This window comes from Dipodomys ordii, unplaced genomic scaffold (genome assembly GCF_000151885.1).
Source record: "Dipodomys ordii isolate 6190 unplaced genomic scaffold, Dord_2.0 Scaffold90, whole genome shotgun sequence".
NCBI classification, from domain to species: Eukaryota; Metazoa; Chordata; class Mammalia; order Rodentia; family Heteromyidae; genus Dipodomys; species Dipodomys ordii.
Window position 1 is genome coordinate 7724225 of NW_012267306.1, and position 27963 is coordinate 7752187.

Consider the following 27963-nt stretch of genomic DNA (forward strand, 5'->3'; position numbering starts at 1 on the left):
TGCCTATAAGTTAATATATGTGTATTCATGTGTTCATGCATTCATACAAATGTGTACATAGATACATTCATATAGCATATATGTGTACAAACAGGTATGTGTATCTTTGGAAAGATATTATTTGAAAAAAAATCTCTACTAAAATAAAATTTGTGAACTTTATTCTTTAATATCTAACTCCACACAAAGCAGAAGACAACAACTTGGTATAGAGGTTAAAGCTTCAGAGGGGGTTCCGGGAAGATGGCAGAGGAGAAGCTGGAGGCTAAACAAGCTCTCACATAGAAAGCAGTTTTAGTGTTCCAGTGAATAGTCCTAGGCCAGAGAACTACACCAAGTATGCCATCACAGTGCAGAGAGTTTGGCCAGAGAGGGAAAATCTGGGCAAGGAGACAGATTTGAGCACTTGCGGGCAGCCACAGCTGCAGCAGTGGTGGCTGTAGCCACCATACCTGCAACACAGAGAGTCCAGGACAAAGGTGCCAGAAGCAGCGGGAAAGCAGATTCTATTCAACCAGCAAGAACTGACAAGGAGCAAACATCTTCATCCTGCAGTTCACAGACCAGAGACGACCCAGGAACCAACACTCCAGCGGCATGCTTAGAAGCCTGACATTTTCATTCCTTCTCAGGGAGCAGAGGAGGGAAGGCCACCCTTCCCCCACCCCACTATCAGATATCTCCATCTTTGATACTGACAAAGGCTGAGCTGCTAGCTCCAACTCGGGCCTCTGGAGAAAACAAAAGAGTCATTTAGCAGGTCACAGGAACCTGTCCAGATCTGCCAGGCTCAGATCCACCCAGGAAAAAGTCACCCAGCCCAGGCAGAGCAAGCTCCACCCAAGAGGAGTGGTTTTCTTCACTGGGTAAAGAGAGCCAGAGGCTGCCCCTCCTTACAGCAGCTTTGACAATCAATTGAAATTCAATAAACATAAACCCTGAGAAAGGCTCCAGGCTAGGCTCTATGAGTGTTTCAGAAGCTAGCCCCTCAGGGAAAAGCTACTGTTTGCTGAAAGGCCTCAACTCTACCCAGAACCTAGCCTCATCACTGCATTTCCAAACTAGAGGATACTCAAAGCAGAACTCCTCCCCCCACACCCCAGGAGGATCACAATCCTGGGTAAAGCAGAGCTTTTTTCTGCCTGTTCAAACAAACTGACTTAAGTAACCAATCAAGCCTCAGGAAAGCCAAACAACTTAAGTAGACCAGAGACTCCACCAAGAGACTGGTTACAAACACAAGGGAGATACAGGATCTTCCCACCCCCCAAAAAAATCAAATAACTTTTGTTGTTGTTGTTGTTTTTGTTTTGTATCTTATTTTTAATTTTTCTAATTTTTAATATTTTTTAAATTTTTATTCTATTTTTTTTCATTCTTCCTCATATAATTTTTACTTTAGGTGTATATGTGTATGTGTTTTTATTTTTATCTCTACTGACCTTTTGATCCTTTTTTTCTTTCTTCTTTCTTTCTCACTCTTTTTACTTTTTCTTCTCTTTTGTTCTTTTTAGCATGACATAATTGCTGTTCTGCTCATCCTCAGATGTACCTGTCGTCAATTATTAGATCTTATCCCCCATGTGTACACACTTAATCCAGAAATTTATTGCTCAATTCAAAACCTCTTAGACATAAATTCCTTAATAGCAGTATTACTTCTTTATACCCATATAATATTTTAAAAATTTTTATTTTTTTATTTTTTCATGTCTCCTTTCTATCCCTCCCCTCCTCTCATCCCATCCCCATTCTTCTCTGAATGCTACTTCTTCAAATTTGCAATTTTTAAGTGTTCCACTTTCTAATTTTAGATTTTTGTTTTTCCATTTTTTTGTTTCTTTTTTTTCTTTTTCTTCTTTTTTTCTCTCTCTGCTATCATTCTGTCCAATCCATTTCCCTCCTTGAGATTAAGACCTGGAAAATTTCACTCTCCCCTCACCTTTCCACATTCCACTAATCCTATTTTTCCCCACATTCTCCCTAAACCTAATAATTTCTGGTTGCCAAATTCTCCTTTGCTGTTCTTAAGCCATTAAGACATATTTTTTTTAATGTTGAATAGATTGTATCTCTTGAACTAGATTGTACCTGCAGATTTTTGACTGTGCAACTACGGACTTTGGTTGATGCTTGTCTTAAAATAGCATTCTAGCACAAAACTGGGTTACTCTCATCCTAAATGGACAGAACAAGCCAGAAAAACACAAGAAAAATGGTAAGTCCTGGGATCTCAACTCCCACTCACAACAATCAGGGAATAGAACAGATACTGAATAATCCAGAGAAGAGTTCCAAAAAAAGCTCTACAAACACTACAGGTAAACATGGTAAATGAAGAGTGAAAACCTGCAAAGGTCTCAGTGTGAGCATGATAGGGAGAGAGAGGAGGCAAACCAAAGATCAATATAGGAATCTCATGAGCATGAAGAAACTACTCAAAGATTGATACAGGAATTGTGTGAGCATATTGAGAACACTCAAAGAGAAATAAAGGAATTGCATAAGCAGGCTGAGATCAGTCAAAGAGAGAGACAAGAATTGCGTGAGCTGACTGAGAACAGACAAACAGAAAGTCAGGAATTGCGTGAGCTGGCTGAGAACACTCAAAGAGAACTACAGGAATTGCATGAATGTGAGGAAGCTAATCAAAGAGTAATACAGGAATTGAGAGAGCGAGAGCGAGATGAGAACAATCAATAGAGGCATTCATGGAATCCATAAACAGAGAGCTGAAAGAAGTCAGGGAGACCACAAAAGGAATGCTGAATGGAGCCCAAAAGAAGGAATGGCAGTCCAAGGAAACCATAACCAATCAACTAAGTGATTTGAGAATAAACACTGAACACCAAATTTAGGAAGTAGAGAAGTTCATAAAATATCTAAAACAAAGCTCCAATAAAGAATTTGAAGCCACCAAAGCTGACCAAGTAGAAGGAAAGGAAATAATTTAAAAAAATAAAACAAAGTAGAAAGTCTTAACAGTAGGTTAGACCATGCAGAAGATTGAATCTCTGGGATTGAAGACAGCCTAGATACTATAGAGAAAGAAAATACCACCATCCAAGACAAATCTAAGAAATCTATTCAACCTTTGGAAGACACCGCCAGAAGGCCTAATTTGAGAATAATAGATAGGTAGAGAAGCACCTAGAGACAGAAGTTAATGGTCTAGGAAATTTATTTAACAGGATCCTAGCAGAGAACTTCCCAAACATGCAAAAAGATAGGCCTATTCAGATACAAAAGCTATGAACCCTAAGATATGTATTCAAATTATTTTTTCTTTCATGTGATTGTTTCTAACACATTTATAAGATTATTTCTTTGTTGTTTTGTATGTCCCTCCCCCACAGTATAACCCCTGCTTTCACTGTATTTGATGTCAGTATAATTTGTGGAGGGGAAGGGAAAGAACAAGTCGTTTAAATAGGGATACAGGTGGACCCATTGCAACAATGAGAAGTACAAGTCGTTATGTCAAAAACTAACTTTACAACTTTGGTGGGGGGGGCAGGGAGGATTGGGTGGGGGGGAGGATGGGAAGGGATGGGAAAGGGAAACAAAGGAGGAGGCTACAGTGCTTGATAAGAAATGTACTCATTATCTTGCCCATGTAATTGTAATCCCTCTGTACAGTATTTTCACAATAAAAAAAATATTTTTTTTAAAAAGTTGATGTTAGAGAAATGAACCCTAAGATATGTAAAAAAAAAAAAAAAGAAAAGAAAAGAAAAAGAACTCCAGATAGACCAGACCAGAAGAGAACATCCCACCGTCACATTATTCCACACGGAATCAATTCAAAGCAAGGAAAGGATCATTAGAGCTGTCAAGGAGAAAAGATCAATCGCCTACAAAGGGAAACCAATTAGAATCACCTCAGATTTCTCAGCAGAGACAATTAAAGCAAGAAGAGCCTGGAATGATGTATCCCATGCCCTAAAGACAAACAACTATCAACCAAGAAACTGTAACCAGCTAAACTCTCCTTCATAACCGAAGGTCAAATACAAACTTTCCACAGCAAAGAAAAATTGAAACAATATATCTCCACCAAACCAGCCCTACGAAAGATACTTAAAGATGTCCTACACATTGAAAACCAACAAGACCACAATAAAAGCCAAGAAACTGTATCCAAACTGAGAATCCAAGAACCATAGGAAGAACTCAGTTGTTGCAGCCCCCAAGAAGGTGGATAAAATGGCAGGGACTCCCAAATAACTCTTAGTCCTATCTCTTAACATTAACGGGTTTAACTCTCCAATTAAGAGACATAGACTGTCCAGTTGGATTAAAAAACAAGATCCTTCTATCTGCTGCCTTCAGGAGTCACATCTTGCCCATAAAAACAAACACATTTTGAATGTGAAATGCTGGAATAAATTCTACCAAGCAAATGACCCCCATAAAGAGGCAGGAGTTGCAATCCTAATATCAGATAAAATAGACTTCCAATTAAAGTCAGTTAGAAGAGCTAAAGAAGGTCGTGACATACTAATTAAGGGATCTCTCCTTCAGGAGGATATTACAATTCTAAATCTCTATTTGCCAAACAACGGATCACCCAAACTTATCCAAGAAACACTACCTTCTCTCAAATCCCACGTATATCCAAAGACATTAATTTTTGGGGACTTTAACATACCACTTCCCCACTAGATAGATCAACTCGACAAAAACTCAACAGAGAAATCGCAGACCTAAACAACTGCATAGATCAACTAGATTTAACAGATATCTACCGAATATTTCACCCCGCTGCATCAGAATACACGTTTTTCTCAGCAGCACATGGAACATTTTCCAAAATAGACCACATTTTAGGTCACAAAGCAAACTTGTCCAAATTCAGAAACATTGAAGTTATGCCTTGCATTCTCTCTCAGAACACACGGGAATAAAATTAGAACTCAACCCCAAAAGCCACCAAAAAAGTCCTGTAACACATGGAGGCTGAACATCACACTGTTGAACCACCAGTGGGTCATGGAAGAGATTAGAAATAAATTTCAAATGTTCATGATATTCAACAAAAATGAACACACAAACTACTAGCTCCTCTGGGACACAGCAAAGGCAGTACTCAGAGGCAAGTTTATAGTTCTGAGTTCCTACATCAGCAAATTGGAGAGATCTGAAACCAAAAATTTAATGAGACATCTGAGCCTCCTTGAAAAAGAGCAGCAAGATAAACCCCATTCAGGTAGACAGAAAGAAATAATCAAAATTAAATCAGAATTAAATGAATTAGAATTCAAACAAACATAGAAAGAATCAACAAAACAAAGAGTTGGTTCTTCGAAAAAATTAACAAAATAGACTTATCCTTAGCAAATCTTATCAGAAAAAGAAGAGAACACACCCAAATAAATAAACTTAGCAATGAGAATGGAAATATCACCACAGAAACAACCAAGATTCAGAACATTATAAGGGAATAGTTCTCAAACTTTTATGCTAGTAAGTTTGAGAAATTGGCAGAAATGGACCTTTTCCTAGCAAATATCAACATGCCAAACTAAACCAATATGAATTAAACCATCTTACCAGGCCCATATCAAGCATTGAAATAGAAACAACAATATGAGACCTCCCATCTAAGAAAAGCCCAGGACCAGATGGTTTTACAGCGGAATTCTACAAGGTCTTCAAAGCAGACCTCACATCGATACTTCTTCAACTCTTCAATGAAATTGAAAGAGAAAGTTCACTACCAAACTCATTTTATGAAGCCATAATAACCCTCATTCCAAAACCAGGCAGGGACTCATCAAAGAAAGAGAAATATAGACCCATTTCTTAGATGAACATTGATGCAAAACATCTCAACAAAATTTTGCTCAATCGATTTCAACAATTCATCCAAAAACTCATCCACCATGATCAAACAGGATTCATTTCAGGGATGCAAAGCTGGTTCAATATACACAAGTCAATTAATATAATTAACATAATTCATCACATCAACAGGAGAATAAGAACCAATAAGAACCACATGGTTATCTCAATAGATGCAGAAAAAGCATCTGACAAGATCCAAAACCCCTTTATGATGAAGGCTCTGGAAAAATTAGGAATCCATGGAACATTCCTCAATACAATAAAGGTTGTAGATGACAAACCTACAGCCATCATTTTTTTTTTTTGGGTCTGGTCGTGGGGCCTGAACTCTGGGCCTGGGCGCTGTCCCTTAGCTCTTCAGCTCAAAGCTAGTGCTCTACCACGTGAGCCACAGCACCACTTCCGGCTTTTTTCTTTCTGCTTATGTGGTGCTGAGGAATCGAACCCAGTGCCTTAGGCATGCAAAGCAAGTGCTCTACCACTGAGCCACCTTCCCAGCCCCCTACAGCCATCATTATACTCAATGGTGAAAAACTAAAGCCATTTCCTCTTAACTCAGGAACGAGACAAGGGTGTCCACTCTCTCCACTGCTCTTCAATCTAGTATTACAATGCCTAGCTACAGCAATGAGACAAAATGCAAACATAAAAGGGATCCAAATAGGGAAAGAAGAAATAAAACTTTCCTTCTTTGCAGATGATATGATCTTGTATTTAAAGAATCCCATGGACTCTGCTCCCAAATTATTCAAGCTGATTCAAAACTTTGGCAAAGTAGCAGGGTATAAAATTAACCCCCCAAAATCAATGGCTTTTCTGTATGCCAACAATAAGAAAAATGTGGCTGAAATTAGGAAAGCAACTCATTCATAATAGCCCCCCCCAAATAAAATACCTAGGAATTAACTTAACCTAAGAAGTGAAGGACACTTAAACTTTAAAAACCTGAAAAAGGAACTCAAAACAGAACTTAGAAAGTGGCAAAACCTCCCATGCTCCTGGATTGGAAAGATCAACATTGTGAAAATGGCAATACTTCCCAAGGCTACCTACAAATTCAATGCGATACCTACCAATACTCCAACTTCATGCTTCAAGGAAATAGAAGAGGCAATACAAAAATTCATATGGAACAATAAAAGACCCTGAATATCAAAAACAATCCTTAACAGAAAGAACAGTGCTGGAGGAATATCAATAATAAATTTCAAACTCTAATGTAAAGCCATAGTAATCAACACAGTACTGGCACAAGAACAGACCATAGGACCAATGGAATAGAATTGAAAACCCAGAAATGAACCCACAGACATATAGTTATCTAATCTTCAATAAGGGAGCTAAAAAATTAGAATGGAAGAAACACAACCTCTTCAGTAAATGGTGCTGGCAAAACTGGTTAACTACTTGTAGAAAATTAAAGCTAGATTCTTATATATCACCCTGCACCAGAATCAACTCCAACTGGATCAAAGACCTTGGAGTCAAAGCAGACACTCTGAAAATATTACAGGATGGAATAGGAGAAAACCTACATCTCCTTGGCACAGGCCCAAATTTTCTTAATAGAGACCCAAAAACACAACAAATCAGAGAAAGGTTGGACAAATGGGATTGCATGAAATTGCAGAGCTTCTGCATGGCAAAGGACATAGCTAGCAAGATCAATAGAAAGTCCATGGACTGGGAGACGATCTTCACTAGCCATAAAACGGACAAGGGTCTCATATCTAAAATATACCTGGAACTCAAAAATTAAATCCCCCCAAACAAATCTTCAAAGACACAACTTCCCAATAAATAAATGGGCTAAGTCTTAAAGAGAATCTTCTCTGAAGAGGAAAGAAGGATGGCCAATAGACAGAAGAAGAAATGCTCAACCTCTCTAGCCATAAAAGAAATGCAAATCAAAACAACACCCAGTTAGAATGGCTATAATCAAGAAATCTAATAACAACAGATGCTGGAGGGGATGTGGACAGAAGGGAACCTTACTGCATTGTTGATAGGAGTGTAAACTTGTTTAACCACTTTGGAAAGTAGTATGGAGGTTCCTCAAAAGACTCCATATAGAGCTCCCCTATGACCCAGCAATCCCACTTTTGAGCATTTGTCCACATGATCACAAACAAGACCATACGAAAGCTACCAGCACAACTATGCTTATTGCTGCATTATTCATCATAATTGAGATATGGAACCAACCCAGATGCCCCTCAGTAAATGAATGGATCAAGAAAATGTGGTATATATACACAGTGGAATTCTATGCCTCCATCAGAGAGAATGACATTGCCCCAATTGTTATGAAATGGAAAGACTTGGGAAAAATATATTATGTGAAGTAAGCCAGGCCCAAAGAAACATAGGTCCTATGGTTTTGCTAATTTGCAATGACTCGTATATGTCTGAGTCAAGCAGAAAAGGTCAGATAAGTTGATTTTAGGGGAATGAACCCTAAGATAAGTATTCAAATCTTTTTTTTCTTTCATGTAATTGTCTCTAACATATTTTTAAGATGATTTCTATGTTGCTTTGTATGTACCTCCCCCACGGTATAACCCTGTTTTCACTGTATTTGATGTTGGTATAATTTGTGGAGGGGAAGGGCAAAAACAAATCATTTAACTAGGTATAGAGGTGGACCCATTGCAACAATGAGATATACAAGTCATTATGTCAAAGAAAGAACTTTACACCTTTGGTGGGGGGGGGAGGATCGTGAGGGAGGGAAGTGGGGACATATGGGAAGGGATGGGAAGGGGAAACAAAGAGGCAACAATGCTTTATAAGAAATGTACTCGTTACCTTGCCCATGTAATTGTAACTCCTCTGTATGGTATTGTCACAATAAAAAAAAGAGGTTAAAACTTCAGTTTACACTTTTGAAAAAAAAAAACAGATTTTAGTCCCTAACAATGTCTTGTTTTAATAATTAATTAACTCTCTAGATTTTTAACAATGGGTATTTTCAACAGTTTCTTATGGTAAAAAAATATTTCCTAATGTTTTACTTTTAAAGGTGCTCTAAGGCAAATTAATTGTATATTTTTTATAAAAGCAAGAAAAGGAGAGAAAACATTTAGATTACCTTTGAAGAATATTAAATTGTACTTGAATATTTCAGATACATCAATATCTATATCCAAGTACTAAACCTGATTATATAGTGCTCTATAGTATTTTGAGGACTGGTGACGCTAATCAAAACCAGTGTTAAAAAGCACAGATAGCAAAAGGTAGGCTTGTTTGAAAAAATTCAGACATTTCTCTAGAAAAAAAAAGTCTGAAAAATTTAGATATTTCTCTAGAGCCTCCTTTATCCTCTACTTCCTCCTGTATGATTGAAGATATCATTGGTATCTCTGAGTAAGGACTACTATTATGATAAAGGCATATCTTAGAATTAAGTATGCAAAATAATGCTGTCCATAATAAATATTTAGGCTGTAAATCTTTCTACTAGATGTAAATCAATGTCATAGTACTGTATGGCATAAACATAAGAACTTAGCCCCTTGTGTAAAATTGAGAGCCAGAAGAATGTCACTTGAAATTACCTAAGTACTGTGACTATTACCAAGCTTCCCTAAAGGAAGCATATTCAAGCAGACTCCACAAAACATTTTATACCTTTTTATATTCACTGGAACATTCAGTGAAGAAAGCCTGTGCTAGCTAACTGCAATGGACTCTAATCAACAGGTCACATTTGTGCAAATGTGATGATGGGATTTTTGGTACATTGTGGGAATAATGTAACAAGCTACTCTAGTCCACATGCCATTTCAAAAAGAAATTGTCCTGAGCTCCTTTCAACAGTAGAAGAAAATGACAGTGGTCAGCTTTTGCTTAAATCCTGGTCTTCAGCCAGGATGTATACAGACTCTTTTTTGTTTTATTTTTTTTTGTCATCGTGGGGCTTGAACTCTAGGCTTGGGTGCTGCTGTTCTTGTGCTCTTCAGCTCAAGGCGAGCACTCTACCCCTTGAGCCACAGCACCAGATCCAGTTTTCTAGTAGTTTATTGGAGATAAGAATCTCACAGACTTTCCTGCCAAGGCTGGCTTTGAACCGTGATCCTCAGATCTCAGCCTCCTGAGTAGTCAAAATGTCCTGGTGAGCCACCAACGCCTGGCTCAAAACAATATTTTCATATTGGAGGGGGAAACATAATTCAAGCAATGAAATGAGTACTTGAGTAAATGATTTCGTCTTGTAGAGTCTTCATTTAGTTTCTTATATCATTCAAAGCATTTTAAAGTTTATATTGAATTATAAGCATAATAGTAATACAATTAAGTCAATATGAATATGCTTACAGACTTAACTACCTATGAAATGACAGTAACTTTAGTTCTATTAGTAATATTTAAGTTTCTGAAATTAAGACAGAAAACAATGAGGAAAGGTCAATTGATTCTTTTATGCCATGATTTCTAAATAACAAAGGTAAAAATATCTTTCAAGACAGACAAAACATCCTACTGAATAAAGGGAGACATTAAAAAGGTAGACACTAAAAAAAGTGTCATTACACATACCTATAATCCCAGAAATTAGGATGATCTGTAGTCCTTGGCTAGACTGGGTTAAAGTTCAAGACCCTGTCCCAAAAGAATCCCACATCATGTATTCAACAAGAGATGGACAATGTGATAATTATAAATGGACAATGTGATAATTATAAATGGACTGTATGTTAGTTTTAGTAGACAGATCTCTTTGAAGAATAAATTTCTAATAATCTTTAGTGAATGATGAATTATTAGGAATACTTGATTTTGAATGGTCAGATCAATGCTATAACAGCACATTGCAAAGACAAAAATGAAAACATTATTGTCAAATAAGTATGATACAGATTAAATAGAGGGAAAGATAAAATGAGTGACAGGAACAATCTCATGGATTACTGGTTTGGCATGAAGATTCAAGTATTCAGCTAGCTTGCCAAATAAATTGGCCAGAGGGGGGAAAAAGTCAACAGATTAACTACAGGAATTAAGCCTATTAATGGATTTTCATGCAGAAATGTATCTACTCATAATAGAAAGGTTCCCTTTGCTTTCCCAGCTGCTAATATGATGTTCAACTATTTCTGTAGGAACTACTGATGAGCTAAAAACTTTTTTTTCGTCTTTTAAATGAATTCTCACTGACCTGAGGCAATGCAGTTCTATGCCCATTCATTTAGGTTCGAATTATATTTGAATCAGTACAAATTGTTGGATTAATCTTGAACTTGAATGCATGTAAATACAAATGTTCTTGTTCACAATCTTTTCTCCTATCTTCCTCTTCCTTGTTTAGAGTAAATTTTCATTGTTCTATCCATAATTTAAGAAAAGGCAAGGAGGTAATTGAAATTGGAGGTAAAATTATCTTCTTTTTGTAGAAAGCATATAATGATCGGAAATTAGTTAAAAAACACCTCGAATTCTGTTTTAATTTTCATGCATGGAGCAGTTGTTTTGACAGATGGATGGACTTTATTTTTGTAACCGTCCAGGAAAAGTCTGTGTAACACAGTTTAATCATCACTAGATATCTGCAATGTTTGTTTTTGAATCAGTGTGCATTTGGCTCTTGTGTATCTATATTTTCTTCTGGTGATAGATACTCCTTTAAATTTATTTCTTCAGGCTAATATTTTCATGAATACTTCCACTACCCACTAGACTTAGACTAGAAACCCTTAAAAAGGAAGCATAGCAGGTTTGTCAATAAGGAAGATGATCAATGCTTCTCAGGTGTGGCCTTAGATTTTACTGGATTACAACTGCCTTTACCTTTACTTCTAAACTAATAACACCACAGTCTTGTTGATGTGGAATCAATTTCAGTAAAATGAGAGGTAAGTTTGCCTGGCTTCCGGAAGCAGACTTGTTGTTAAGCTCATCTTATGTATACCAACGTATATTCCAGAAAGAAATGAGGCTTGAATAATGAATTCATTTCAAACTGATTACACTGTCTTTATTACATTGTAAATCCACCAGAGCTGAGCAAAGCAGAGCAGTAGTTTAATGCCAAAAAGTACATTACATTCTGAGTTTTAAGAAACGTCATGGTTCAAGCAAAGGTCAGAAACACTCTTCTTCTGTCTCCCCAGAGCAGAAATGTGTGAAGTGTGTTTCCTTTTGCTGCCACGTTTCCTTCTTTTTTAGAGGAAGGTCCAAGCTGCTTCCAAATGAAATGAATATCCTGTTTGGGAACACTCAAAAAACCTTGGCAGCCACAAACCAGAAAGTAAAGGCAGATGAATGAAAGGATTGATACTCTTTTGTGTAGGCTTTCTGTTAAGAACAAATCCTTAATAACATGTCTCTTTCAAGTTTTGGGTCCTTCTCTGTCCAGTCCATTCAATTCCCTTTCCTCTTCCATTGTGGCAGAGAATTCTTCTCTCAGCTATTTTTAACCCATTTTGAAAGTATTTCCTTCCATACTTTTGTTCCCTTTCAACATCTTTTCACCCTGGAAGCCCACAGAATTGCTCCCCACTTTATTTTCATCAGCGTTCACTTTCAAAATAATATTGAGGTAGCCCAGGGGCATGGCAGCTAAACAACTTGCTGCCAACTCGGAAAGGAGATCATTCCAGGCCTTAGGCCAATAGGGTGGGCCTAGTTGCTTTGTAACACAGATAGACTCTCTTGTTATCAGCATTCTCACTGGAGCCCTTTGCCAGGTTTCACAGCTATAGTCTGGTGATTGATTTTGTTCCAAAGGCTCTGGAGAAGAATAGTTGTCATAGTATAGTGGTTCTTTTTATAACTGTTAATAGAGAACAAATTGGAAGTTTGATGTTCAGTGTGGTCCAATTTTGTGGCTCTCAAAAGCTTGGAGAGTTTCTGTGCATTAATTATAATCTGCTAAGTTTCCTTGAAAGGACAGACTTAGTCACTGATAAATTGCTAATTAGCTATCTAATCTATTAGAACTGAAAGGCTCATAATATCTATAATGTTTTCAGAGGTGGCATGAGCATTCCTATTGTTTTGAAGTTCTTATAGATATATATTATTTTCTTTTATTATTATGCAGAACCGTGTTCTGTTATTAAATTTTTTAGGAGGCACTCAGGTATCACTGATAGAGCTAGAGAAATTGGAATGGTGTATAAAATGGCATGCACATCATGACATGCATGGTAGCAAGCTAAAGTCCTATTCTTTTCTAAAATGAACAAGACATCCATCTGGGTCTGCCACTTTTATATTTATTAGAATATCCATTTGCTTACCAAGATACACACAGCCAATATCATGGTTTTGACATACGGTGCTGGAACTTGCTATTTATCATCTTGTACACTTCAATATGGAGCCCACAATGAGAGATGATTGTCTTTATGTGAAAACAAAATGTGTGACCACCTACATGTTTCAAAGTAAAATATTCCTGAAAAATGGCTTCTTTACACGTGATTGAATTTCGAAAAGAGCACAAATGTATCCTTTGGGTTAGATTCATGAATGCCTCATTTATAAATGAGTTTATCAGATGTTTCCCTTCCTTCCGCAAGTTCCTTCCTCTGCCCAAACATTCATGCCCTATCCTCCAGGGGAAGGAGGAGGAATTTAAGAGAATGAAGAGTTCCTAAGAGTAGTGAAAGTTAAGTTTTATTTGTTGCATCATTTTACCTAAACTGTAACCTCTTCGATGTGAGAAATGAAGGGGATATGTACATAATTAGAGCTATGGAAGTTTTCGTCATATAGAACAACTTGTAGTCATCAGAATTCAGGGCATAATTTTAATTGTTATAATGCTTTAACAGACAAAAGAAACATTTGGGATTTTTTTGATAGAACAGTAGAGAAAATATAAATTCTAGTTACCTCTTCCCATATAAATTACTTATGTTAACAAAGGAAATATCATAAATTGAGATTTTCATATTTTACTTTAAGTAGAACTAATTCTTCTTTATATAATCAAAGGATATGAATCTATTTAGTCTTAGAAAGATAAGTTCTGCTGAAAAGCAGTTCCTTGAATTTAAATGTCAGTTATTCTGCATAGGTTTGGTTGTCTGGTTCTTATTTTATGGGCCAGTGGAGTTACGAACAAAATCATCAGCTGCAAAGACAGAATACAAAACTCATGTGGAAATGTACTCAAATCATTATAACACTTCAGTTATAAACTCCAACTGACTACATAGGTGCAAATACACTCTGACTAGACACCTGAGAAGTCAAAGGTCATAGAGAATACTTTACAGACTTAGAACAGTCACAAACTTCCTGACTGACCCAGTTCTCTGATAAGGTTTGTCTGTCTCATTTATGTTCCAGTCTTCTCTGCATGTTTACCTTTATTTACAGTTACAGATTTGCTTCTTTATCAAATATTTACAGGCAAACAAAAATAAAACTTAAGGAAGTCTAATAGCAAATCAAGAGAAAAAAATTCACTTCATGCTATGTAGAATGTGAATACCTATTTGAAAATTTAACATAAATTACTAATAATGTTTGGTTTTCCTGTTAACTGTCATTTTTGTTTCTTTCCTAAAACTCATCACTAATTTTTGTAGGGAAACCTTTTTATCATTATCTTGTTTAGGTAATTTATTGTGTAAAAACTTTGCTTCTCTCCTCATGCCTAGAAAAATCATCTTATTGATTATCTGGAAATTTTATTCAACTCTTGTACAAATAAAATAGTTTTAGTGAAGAGTAATGGAACATCATATCATTGAATATCATTTTGTTACATCCCCAAGAATAAGGAAAATGTGTGTGTGTGTGTGTGTGTGTGTGTGTGTGTGTGTGTGTGTGGAGAAGGAGACATATATAAATATGTAGATACACATAGATATAAATAGATAGATATTGATATAGATATAATAGATATTTGTGCCAGGGAGTGGTTTGAACTTAAAGCTTCACACTCTTGCTTGGCTTTTAATGTCAAGATGGCCCTCTACCACTTGAGTGACATTTCCACTTTATGCTTTTTGCTAGTTTATTGAAAATAAGAGTCCTATGGACTTTTTCTTCCTTGACTTTGATGTATTATCTTCAAATATCAGCCTTCTTAAGAAGCTAGGAATACAGGCATGAGCAACAGCACTTGGTAAAAGTTTATATTTTTAATACATGCAATAATAGGTGTAAAACAATACAATGGAAAATAAGACCTGAAATAGTTGAGAAAGGGATGAATGATCCGAGACACCCAGCACCTTAGACAGTACCTCAGTCAGGCCAACTGCTAGAGCTCACTGCTTGTCTTTTGTTTTGCAGAAAGAATGTGCTAACTTCATCAAGGTCCTGAAGGCTTATAATCAGACTCATTTGTACGCCTGTGGAACTGGAGCTTTCCATCCAGTTTGCACCTATATTGAAGTTGGACATCATCCTGAGGTAAAGCTGCCTTTCAAAAATGCTATTTATTCATGACCTTTCCTATTCATAGGCTTCATTACTAACTTTTTCAGCTCATTTAGGGCCTATTTGCTATTCATTGGGACCTATTTCAAATTCAGATGCTGTTTTTAATTTTAATCTGTGAATACAAAAAGAATAAGGCCATCACTCAACAACTGTGGAACAGGAGGAAGGCAGAAGAAAACATTTGTTTTCACCCAGCATTACAGAGTCCAATCCATTCTGCAAAAGCAGCAGATGTCAGCAGGCTGAGCTTGCACTGTTTTCTCTTTCATTTATATACTGCCAGCTTGTCCTCCATTTCCACACTCAGCTAGAAGTGTCTACTACCTAGTGTTTTCTTCTACCTAAGAATTAAGAAAAGATGCCATCCATGAGCATGATGATTTGATCTGATTTTACATTTGACCTCCCAATTATTAACATTGGAGTTCTGTTTCAGCTAAGCTTTGCTTTGATTCTTGATTATTATCTTGACACACAAAACAAAGAGAAATGTTTCTTTTATTTAACTACTACTGCTAAAAGATGTTTTGAGAGAAAAAATTTAGTAAGGGGATTCTAGTTAGGTAAATTTTAACATTAAAATTTTTTTAAAATTGCTAATGTTGAAAGCAGAGAGTTGGGCTTATCAATTACCTTTACTTATAAATCTTTTTATAACTTTTGGCACTAAGTCATGAGAAGAACCAAAATGTTCATGTGGTAAGAAAATCATTTGTCACAGAATTTTCTTCCAAGTTGGAATTCAGAAATGTTCGAGAAACAAAAGGATTTGTTCACAGAATATTTCTGGGATTTTCCTAAAGATAAGATCTAATTCACATGATAGCCACTTCACTACAAATCCTAGAATTTAAACTTTCTTAAAATACCTGAAAGTCTAATATGCCTCTATTCTTTTTCTTCAAAAGATGTAGTATCTTAGTAGAGCAAGTCACATTTCCTAGGTTAAACACAATTCCATTTATCTCCCCATGAGTCTAGAAAGATAAAATACTTTCTGAGAGTTTAACAATTTTGGCTATAGCCCTTGGCCATCCACCTCTCATGCATGCTTCGTTCTTTGCTTCCACACAAGCACATTGCCTATCCCTGATGCTGCATTCAATAGTTACTAATGAAAACTGATTTTTAGGAAAGGAAACCCAAATATTTGTTTTCACGTTTATACACAGATTTTAGCACCTCTGATCAAACCATTTCTTCATTGCTACCTCCCCAGATATTTTCTTCAGTAGTCAATCAGATATTCTAAAACACAGACACAATATGATTGTTCCACTTTCTGAATTGCATAAATAGTTCTGCAGAACTCTGTCCACATTAGATTGTGCACTTTGGACCTGTCAGGAATCATGCCATCTATGGTTGGTTATGAAGTCTGCTAATTGCAGATACGTAGAGAAAACATAGGCTCTGGTGTCACATGAGGGTTCAAACCTTAGAGATCCTTTTCTACAACTAATAACAGAGTACTGGAAAATTTGCACATGCTGTCTAAGACTGTCTCATTATAGATAAAATAAATTTGATATTTGGGGACCTAGATATCCGTATATACAAGCGAGATGTTGACTTATTACTACCTCCCTTTGCCTCCCATGCCTTGAAGCATTGCATGACTCATAGACCTTTTTGAGATAGACACTGGAAAATTCTAATCTCATCCTTGAACTCTCCTCTCAGACTGTAGGGTTTTTGTCCAACCTTAGCTCCATATTTACTGCCTGTTCTAAAGTAAGTTGTTTCTTTTCCTATACCTATGTTTCTAGTCTGGAAAGTTCTAAGAGTCTATATAGCTGCTATGAGAATTAAAAATGGTCTTATAGGCAGCAGATGCTGATCAAGAGCAATTAATATTAGAAAATAAAAGTATATATTTCGAGTGAAAGTTATTGCTCTTTTGCTTAATAGCAAAGGTCACTTTCCTCCTTAAATGTCCCTCATTTCATCTGAAGCTGTAAATTATACCATACAATCTTTCCTTTATGAGGTAATTGTGCACTTACTTTCATCCCTTCTTTTTAAAATTTGAGGCTTATACAATATTGATGACACTTCAAATAAAATCCCATGTTTCCCCCTAGTTTTATCAGTTTTCCCCATATTTTTTCCCACTCTGGTTTTCTATTTAATCAAAGTAACAGCACATTTCCTATTTCTTTCAGCAACTATTCATCTCTACATATAGATGGGCTGGTAAAAGAATGCTTAAATCCAGGCTTAGTCCACAATGTCTTCCTCTGAAATATTAAATTGACTTTACCATACAGACTTCTCCAGTGAGTGGGAATGATTTGAGGTGAAAGTATTTGACTGAAAATCCGAAACTTAGAGCCTTTAAGAAAGAACTCAATGATTTTTATGTTCATGAAAACTGTAAATTGGGAAGTCCCATTTCAGACTGTTTAGGAGGTCAGAGAGAAGATGATTATACAATTACCTGGGGAACTTAGAGCAGTCTAGACAGGCAATCTACGAAACTCTGGAAAAGATATTATCAAGATAGCTTGTCTAGACTACATCAAATTTAATTTTCAATGCTTAAACTGCCTTCTGAGACAATCTGCTTTAAATTGATCTATACTAGTACTTAAAATACTACCCTTGGCTTTAACCGATTATGCTGTTTGTGAAGTTGAGTAAAATAGACAGTATGTACTTTATACAGCTAGAAAAAGAATGGCAATAATGGAAATCTTGGAAGAGTATGAAAGAAAAGAGAAATTAAGACAGAAGCTGGGGTTTTTGGATTTTAGTTAATAACTCTTGGGAAGTTCAGATCTACCAACTTACATTTTTACTTGGGTAACTTTTCAGATAAAGAATCCTTTGTCCTAAATTGTCATTTAGGAAGTGCATATATACTCTGCAAATTCCTGCCCCAAATTACATGAAATAATAGAATATAATGTTCTTTTCAAAAGATGGTCCAGTCTTTTGCCATTATAAATGATTTTTGTAGGAAAAAAATAAGACATTTTGATTTTTGCTTTCTCAAGGCTTTCATCAATATTTTAACAATCACCTTTTTCTTAGCAGTGTTCTTCCTTTAAAACACCTCATTGTCTTACATTGAATTTCTAAGATTTTTAAAAACTTTAGTGATAGAAAATAACATTATGGATTTAACATTCTAGATGGCAAAATGCCACAAAAGTAAAGACATTACTTTTGAAGCAAATCAGGGCTCCATTCATCATTTTATAACTTCAGATCTTATAAGAGAAAATTACCACTTGCTTTTAAGTACTGATAAAACAATATGCCAAATATCTCCTAGTCTGTTCTTTCATTTATGAAAAATGACTTCTTTTACTTTTCTAGCATTTTAATAGCAGCATATAGATTCTTGAATACAGTCTTCCAAAAACCTAGTCTTACTCTATAGTGAATGCCTTTGACCACACACAGTATGTCATTGATTGCTGTATTAAACAGATTTTCTGTTTCCTGTGGTACATTGGGGAATTGGTAGACATATTAATTAACTCCAGTTCTGTAAGATATATGTCAATCAATTCTTGGGTATCTGCCAATAGCTCTTGACACTACAGATAACTGCCAATGAGGTCACATACTTCATACACATGTGTATGTTTGTCATAAAATGCCTGCAGAGTTCACTGAAGGAATGATTCAGGGCTAGAGCACAGATGAGTTTTGAGCTGAAGCTCTCAGCATCTCTTCCATTCAAATGAAAATTGTAAGTCATCCTTAAGAGTCAGACTAGTCCCAAATGGCTTAAGGTATATGGTATTTCCCCTTCAAATTTACATCTGCTAATAAAAGAAGTATGAATTTAGGAAAAGTAAAGCTTTTCGAAGAAGTCTCTGGATGTTTTCTCAAATTCCAAATCAGCCTCTTCCATGTACTGGCAGGGAACTTAAAAAATGAATAGACCCAGATGAGAACTGGAAAGTATTAACTCTATAAATACTCTCATAATGTCATGATCTCAATTTATGATAGAACTTAAGGGACATTAAGAAATACAGTGAGGCTTAATGGCTATCTCTTCAGTCAGTTTTACAATGACAGTCAATATATCTGTATATGTAATAAAAAGGTTTGCAATTTATCTTTCCCACTAAGAACAGGAATTTTACTCTTATGCAAAACTGCATCAAATGATTTTTGGTAATAAATCTCAATACCAAAATGTTTTTTAGGCAGTAGGTAGTATTCTGTCAATGAACTGATACCCATTTATTCTAGTAAAGTGTGCATTTATTTATAAAAATGAGGTATTAGTATTTAGCCATTCAGATTTGTTTGCAAAGTAATGAGGAGTTGATTCTGGATATGTGGTGTATTTCCATCTTTTATAAGTCATGCATTGGAGCGTGAATTTGCTTTATAGTAACCTAAGCAAGGTGAGAAAAAGTCAAGGTTCATTGGCAACTTCTTCCTTGTTGTTCATTGTCTTTACCAGAGGGAGTCTATCACTCATTTACTCTGCTAACATGAGCCAAGTGTAGTTAGAATTAAGTCCTTTGTGGTGTCTGGGGATTTCTTTTCTAATCTATTGAATGCTTGAAGCACATTGGAAGACTGACTTTATATGAGTCGTTATGCTTGATAAATAATGTTACCATATATGTTGCAAATTAAAATTTTTAACGATCTGCTATTTGTATTTGAGAATAAGCTTCACAGTTCATAAATTCTGAAAGGATGTAGCTCAACAGTGGATTTTTCTGTGGATTATTAACATTCTAAACTGTACATATTACCAATCAAATCAGTTCTCAAATTTAATAGAATTTTTAGCCATGTTGGGTAGAAAGGGCAACGAACTTATGATTAGAAACAAGACTAGAGCAAAAACTCGAAACTCATTAAAAATGAACAAAGAGAAACATAAAATTGAAAACTACATTCTCACACTTTATTTAAAATGTTTCAAAACATAGTTTTTTATTTTGACTTGCTTTGACTTGCAAAGTTTTTGCACATTTATAATAGTTATGAGATTAACATTCTTTTACTTACTCTTACTTTCATGATTCCTTTGTAAAAAGTTTTTTCCTCATGCTATTTCACAACGTTTTATTCCTAAGAACAGTGGGAGATAAAATGGAAATGTTAACATGCCATTCACAACTTGCATATCCAAAAGTTACATAGTTATATGTTTTAGCGCTTATGGTTCACCTGTTGCCAGAAAGTGTTTGAACAAAAAGAAAGGTTTCCTGAGGTTATGATGATGCATTGATATCACTCTCACTCCCTTATTAAAAGGAAAACTGCCTCTTAATCATGAACAATTTGAACATTTTAGTACCTTCATGAGCATGAATGAGGCTTATGATCACACAAGTGCCAAGATTATTCCTTTCATTTTCTTGGGTTAATGAGGACCAAAAGCTAACTCAATAGGCAAATATATTCCACCAAATAAGGGCCAAGATAGGGTCAGAGAGTAATATGTGAAAGAAAATTTTGCTTTGGTTAAAATAGGAAATTTGTGAGAGAATTAAACTATCCCAGAGAAGCAAGTAGCATAGGTCTTTCATCCCAGTGACTAGCCTGGGAAAATGAGGACCAAGATCCCATTACAAAAAGGTACGTTTTGGAATACACAGAAATATCATTGTCACATGGTGTTACCGTTAATAACTTTAATAATTGTTTTTATTTCTTGGGGTTTTGTTGTTGGTTTGGGGGGATTTTTTGTCACTTAAAATTATGTATGAGAAGTGTTCACACAGATTTGTAGTTGCAACCATTTAGTAACTGTTAGAAAATTCACACTATGGGATAACCTTGGCCGTATACTGGAAAACCTTCAGGGGATGGTTTTTAAGAAAACATTTCCTATGTTCATGCCTGAATATATCTCCTTGCCCTTGTTCTAAAGCCTCAGATTCCTGGTCTTCATGGCTCTCAGTTGCAGCAGCATCACCACACATAGAACGTTTGCAACTCTGCTTCTCGCCTAGATAACAGTGTCTCACTGCCTTACAGCATGTCAACCATTCCAAACTTGAGCCAGCTAACTTGAGGTCTGAACATAAATAAATAAGTATAAATAAATAAAACTTTCATTTTAAAAATGAAAACCTTATCTTGACAGAGATAGGTCAAGAAAATCTCTTATGGCATATAAATAAGAAGGTTACTTTCATACTTGCATACAAATTGACTTCATAAGCCCCAAATCAGATTATTATTCATAGGGCTTGATTAAAAAAACGTATTTGAAGCATCTTTTGAACATCTTTTGATGTATCCTCAATCATTTAGAGCCATTAAGGACATTTCTATCCAATAGAAATGGGAAAAAATCCATTTTTCTAGTGGCCACATTAGAAAGAGTGAAAATAAGCACACAGGCCAGGCGCCGGTTACCTACTCAAGAGGCTAATATCTGAGGATCGTAGTTCAAACAGCCAGGGCAGGAAAGTCCATGAGACTTTCATCACCGTTAACCACCAGAAACATGGAAATGGTGCTGTAGCTCATGTGATAGAGCATTCACCTTGAGCTGAAGAACCAAGGGACAGCACCCAGGCCCAGAGTTCAAGCCCCACAACCAACAAAAAACAAAACAAAACAAAACACAGAATCAAGTATATTTTTACATTTAACAATTTATAATAATATATAAAATACAACAGAAATTTAGAGAAAAAATATATCATGGGATGCTACAGAGAAGTAATTAGTTTATACCATGGGAGGAGGTAAGACTAGATCTTAGAATTGTACTGTAAATCAATCAGTTCAGCAAAAAGGAAAGTGAAATGAGTAGACTGAACCTTTTGCAATAGGTGTTTTATTTATTAAAGAGATTTGAGAGAACAGAAAAGGATAATAATCTGAGTTGATTCAAGTTTGAAGTGACCTTGGAATCAATTTGTATTCAGATAAATGATTTTATAGCAATAAAATTGACTTTCACGGTAACATAAGTAACAGTGTTTTTGTAAGTAAGATGCTAATATTAATGGTGAGAAATGCAATCAGTAAAAGCCCAATATACACATGAAATATAACTTTAGTAATTATAAGAATTATATTTCCAACAATTAATATTTCTTGAATAAGTAATACATGTGTTCTACTTTGCATCGAAATATTCATTTGCTTTATCAGCAAAAAGTCAGATGAGATAGTTTGAACCAGGTTATGATTATAAATATTGAAACACTTGATGACTAAATAAGTGTGTTCCATTGAAACTGACATTGAAAAGGGGAATGTGGGATAGATGAATGTTTAGGAATGTTAAGACAGTGGAAACAATGAGTAGAAAGGCAGACAGAAAGATAGTCTAATAGAAGATGGAAAATAGCCCAGTGCACAAAGAAAATACTGCTTTTCCAAAAAGGATACTGAGAAGTACGAAGTAAGTTGAGTTTAAAGAAATTTATAAAGAACTTTATAAAATGGCATTTTGCTGCTTAATTAGAGATAACAGTCTCACAGAATTTTTCTGCCCATACTGACTTTGAACTACAGTCCAGTTCTCAGATCTCAGCCCCTCGAGTAATGAGGATTACAGGCATGAGTTAACAGTATTCCGCTTCAAATAAAACATTGTTTGAAAAGTCACTCCAAACAAACCAAAAACCAAACAGAAAGAAATGACATTAAACATACAGCACCTACAAAGAAGTATTTTACTATTAAAAATACCACTAAGCCTTGCTTTATTTTTGTCCTAAATTACTGCACATTAATTGATGCTGTTTGTGTGGAATTTAAATAAGGATATTATTTGTAATTTTCTGCCCAATTTCCCTCCCTCGATTTCCTTCTACATCCCATGAATGTTGGCATATTAGACATTCTCATCAAGATTCTAACATGTGATTATCACAACTTTGTGAAGTAAACATTATCTTTTTTTTTGCGGGGGGGACAGGGCTCAGAAAGCTTCAAGAAGTTACCTATCATCACACAGTCAGTAAATCTGTTCACATAACCACCATAACATATGGCCTTTCTAATGACATCAATATTATATCCCATTGGAATTATACTGTACCATGTGTTTATTAATATTCAAGTCTAAACAATTTCAAAACATTGAATTTCCAGTTAAGTGGATTATAAGTTGCATTACCAAGATCCTTACTGGAAGTAATATGAAATTCTCATTACTAAAGATGTGACAGTACTAATCAAATTGGTAAAATTCCATGGCAGTGACAATATCTCAGAGTTCTTTAAAATATTATGATAATAATGTAACCAGAGAGTCTTGATTTAAAAAAAAATGTTTTTGGATACCCCACAGAAAGTTACATCTGCTATTGATTCTCTCTGCATATGATCTGGAGACTGAACAAAGAAAACCCACCTATTCTTATCTACCCAGACACAGGTCGGGAAATTGTTAATAGTTTTTATGTCTGAACTGAAATTCATTTTGAGGGAAAAGTTAGAATTCATTTTGAAGAAAATTATCCAATTATCAAGTAACAATAGGCAGGCATAATCATCATTCTATTATACTTAGTGTAAAGGGACCTTAGCTAGTATGCCTACTGAAATATTATTGTAGGGGGAGAAGAATGTACAATTAACTCAAGTTCAAACTTCTGGATACATTCTGTTATTTTAAGGCAGGGTCTCACTTGGAGGCTCAGAATGGCCTTGAACTTGTGATTCCCCTGCCTCAGCCTCCCAAGTATTGGGATTGCAGACCTATGCCATGACATCTCTCTCTCTCTCTCCCTCTAATTAGGAAGCTTTAAAGATTTCAACTAAGACAAATATATTTGTACAAATATATATTTATGTGAATGTTTTTTTTTCTTTTTATTTCCATCATGGGTCTTGAACTCTGGGCCTGGGCATTGTCCCTGAGCTCTTCAGCTCAAGGCCAGCTCTCTACCACTTGAGCCACAGCACCATTTACAGTTTTTTTCTTGTGGTTAGTTGGAAGTAAGAGTCTCATGGATGTTCCTGCTAGATCTGGCTTTGAACTTCCATCCTCAGATCTCAGCTTCCTGAGTAGCTAGGATTATAGACGTGAGCCACCAGCACCGGTTTCTGAAGGATAATTCTTTATTCAACCATTGCCTTAAATACTTGAAAGACCTAGAATATCAACATTCAATTAGGTTTTTTTTTTGTTTGGGATTTTTGTTGCTGTTTTGGACAATACTGCCATTTGAATTCAGGGCTTTGCATTTGCAACCCTGGTGCTCTCCACTTGATCCACACCTCCAAATTTTGCTCTAGTTACTTTTTGAGATAAGATCATTGTCTTTAATCCAGGCTGAATATAGAACCATGATTCTCCCAAACTCAGTCTACCACATTGCTAGGATTGCAGATGGATGCCATCATGACTAGCTATTTCGGTTGAGATGGAGTCTTAAAGACCCAGGAGGGTCTTTATCCATGATCCTACCAGTGTCTGCCTCCTAGGTAACTGGCATGATGATGCTGAGCCACCAGCACCTGATTTTTATTTTGATCTTTCTCTAAATTATCTAGAATTTTTTATATAACTAAAAATTGTCCCAAATTTATATGTCTTAGTCTCCTTAGTACTGGAATAACAGGCATTCACCAACATATCTTACCACAGTTAATTTTTTGTCATATTTTCCTAACATACCTAACATTAAAAAAGGTTCTGCTACCACAGTACAGCCTTCAGACTTATAAACTTATAAGAAGGAACTAATATTATTTTGAATTGTCAGAAATCAGATCACATGGAATAACTACTGTCCATTTTCATTTTATTTTTATGCTCCAGCCCACCAATGTATTTTAATTGTGTATCTTTAGTCACTGAAAGCAATCTCAGGAAATGCTGAGCAGCTTTAGAAAAACAATCTAATGGGATCCACAATCAATTCACAAGTCTGCCACCAACTTATTGTGTGACTTTCATTGCCACTGAAATGACATTAATTGGTCTCTCAAAAATTTCACACCTCAGTATTTGTCTCTTGATTAAAAATAAATACTTATCTAATGCATACTAAGCATATACACCTAAGTGAAAAAATTGCTAATTAAGAGTTTCAAGACTAGTTTCTATTTCAACTAGTTATCTTAGTGCAGCTGATCACAACTGGAGATTTTAGCCTTTACTTAAAGGTTAAAAGTCTGTATCTTTCTAGTGTTACAAGTGTGGTTTTGTCTATGTGCCAGAGTTCAAGTTGCTCTTTAAGTGCTTTTATCCTGGCATTTTTTCCTCTGGATTTAAATTTTGTTGGCATGGCATAGCTGCCTTACCTCATATTTAAGTTGTTGAACTTGGAAAGGGTAGATGCCTACTGTCCTATATTTACTTGCCCTGGACTGGCCTAAATCTCAAGGACAAATGGAAGATTTGAAGTATGGAACACCTATTCCTTTTATAATGCCATGCCTGACAATCTATAGTCTCCATTTTCCTGAGGAAATGAGATGCAGAGCTTGGTAATAAATGACATCTAGTTATTAAAGACATTTATTTTGGCGGGGGAGGAGGGAAGAAGCTGGTCCTGGGATTGGAACTCAAGGCATGAGCACTGTCTGTAAACTTTTTTTAGTGATCTACCATTTGAGCCACAGATATATGTGTTCACATCCAACAATTCGGTGGTTAATTAGAGAGTCACAGACTTTCCTGTCCAGAATGGCTTCAATTCATAATCCTCAGAACTCAGCCTCCTCCATAGCTAGGATTCAAGTATGAGCCACCTGCTCCACTGCTTCAAAGAGTGGATTAATTTTTAAGTAAATTTTTAAAAATTTTAAATTATTTTTTATTATTATTTTTAAAAAGTTGAACAAATGAGTTGTCATTTAACACTGCAGTTTATAAATACAGTGCATCTTGATCCACTTTGCCCTGGTCAACATTCTCACCCATCCATCCGCTACACTACTATTCCTTCACTTTTCTTTTTTTAAATGTTTTTTATTGTGAAATACTGTACAGAGGGGTTACAGTTACATGAGCAAGGAATGAGTATATTTTTTAAAATCAAGCATTGTTGCCTCCTCCATTATTTTTCCCCTACCATCCTTTCCACAACATCCTTTCCCATCTCCACAACTACACTTCCCCCTCCGGCTCTTGTGCCTAAATTGTAAAGCTCATTTTTCGACATAGCATCTTTGTACATCTCATTGTTGCAATGGGTCAAACTGTATCCCTATTTAAACAATTTTCTTTTACCCTGCCCATCCCCAAATTATACCAATATCAAATACAGTGAAAAAAAGAGTTATACTGTGGGGGAGGGACATAACAGAAAGCAACAAAAAAAAAATCACGAGGTACCTTATAAAAATGTTACAAACAATAAGAAGAAAGGGAAAAACCAACTTACGTCCCTATCTTGGGGTTCATTTCGCTTAACATCATCTTATCTGACCCTTTCTGCTTGTCTCAGATATTTACAAATTATTGCAAACCATGAGGGAAACCATGGGACCCATGTTTCTTTGGGCCTGGCTTACTTCACTTAATATCATTTTTTCCAAATCTTTCCATTTCCTAACAAATGGACAATTTCATTCTTTCTGATGGAGGCATAGAATTCCATTGTGTATATATACCACATTTTCTTGATCCATTCATCTACTGAGGGGCGTCTGAATTGCTTCCATATTTTAGCTATGGTAAATAATATTGCAATAAGCATAGTTGTGCTGGTAGCTTTAGTACGGTCTTGTTTGTGATCATTCAGGTAAATGCCCAAAAGTGGGATTGCTGGGTCATAGGGAAGCTCTATGTGGAGTCTTTTGAGGAACCTCCATACCACTTTCCAAAGTGGTTGAACAGGTTTACACTCCCACCAACAATGCAGTAAGGTTCCCTTTTGGCCACATCCCCTCCAGCATCTGTTGTTATTCGAGTTCTTGATAATAGCCATTCTAACTGGGGTGAGGTGGTATCTCAATGTTGTTTTGATTTGCATTTCTTTTATGGCTAGAGAGGTTTAGCATTTTTCATATGTCCATTGGCCATTCTTATTTCCTCTTCAGAGAAGTGTTAAATCTTTAGCCCATTTATTTATTGGGCAGTTGTTTCTTTGAGGATTTCTTGTTGGGGTATTGACTTCCAAGTATAATTTAGATATGAGACACTTGTCCACTGTATGGCTAGTGAAAATCTTCTCCCAGCCCGTGGGCTTTCTATTGATCTTGCTAGCTATGTCCTTTGCCATGTAGAAGCTCTGCAACTTCATGCAATCCCATTTGTCCAACCTTTCATTGATTTGTTACATCTCTATGAAGAAAATTTTAGCCTGTGCCTAACAGACTTAGAGTTTCTCCTATTCCGTCCTGTAATGTTTTCAGGGTGTCTGCTTTGACTCTGAGGTCTTTGATCCATTTGGAGTTGATTCTGGTGCAGGTTGATATATAAGGATCCAGCTTTAGTCTTCTACAAGTGATTAACCACTTTTTCCAGCACCGTTTACTGAAGCGGCTTTCTTTCTTCCATTCTATTTTTAGCTACCTTATCAAAGATTAGATGGCTATAAGTCTGTGGATTAATTTCTGGGTTTTCAATTCTATTCCATTGGTACTGAGGTCTCTTCTTGGCCAGTACCAAACTTTATGATTATTATGGCTTTGTAGTAGAGTTTGAGTTTGGTATTGATATTCCTCCAGCACTGTTCTTTCTGTTAAGGATTGTTTTTGGTATTTGGGGTCTTTTATTGTTCCATATGAATTTTTGGATTACCTCTTCTATTTCCTTGAAGAATGAGGTTGGAATATTGATAGGTATCACATTGAATTTGT

At 35.8% G+C, this 27963-nt stretch overlaps 1 protein-coding gene across 1 annotated transcript in view; it reads left to right on the forward strand.

Annotated features, from left to right (window-relative positions):
- Sema3a (sema domain, immunoglobulin domain (Ig), short basic domain, secreted, (semaphorin) 3A) overlaps positions 1-27963 on the forward strand; it is a 228431-nt gene that overhangs the window by 67548 nt on the left and 132920 nt on the right. The window contains exon 4 of the mRNA XM_013026102.1: positions 15103-15222. Coding sequence (XP_012881556.1) covers positions 15103-15222 — 120 coding nt within the window. The remainder of the gene's footprint in view (positions 1-15102; positions 15223-27963) is intronic.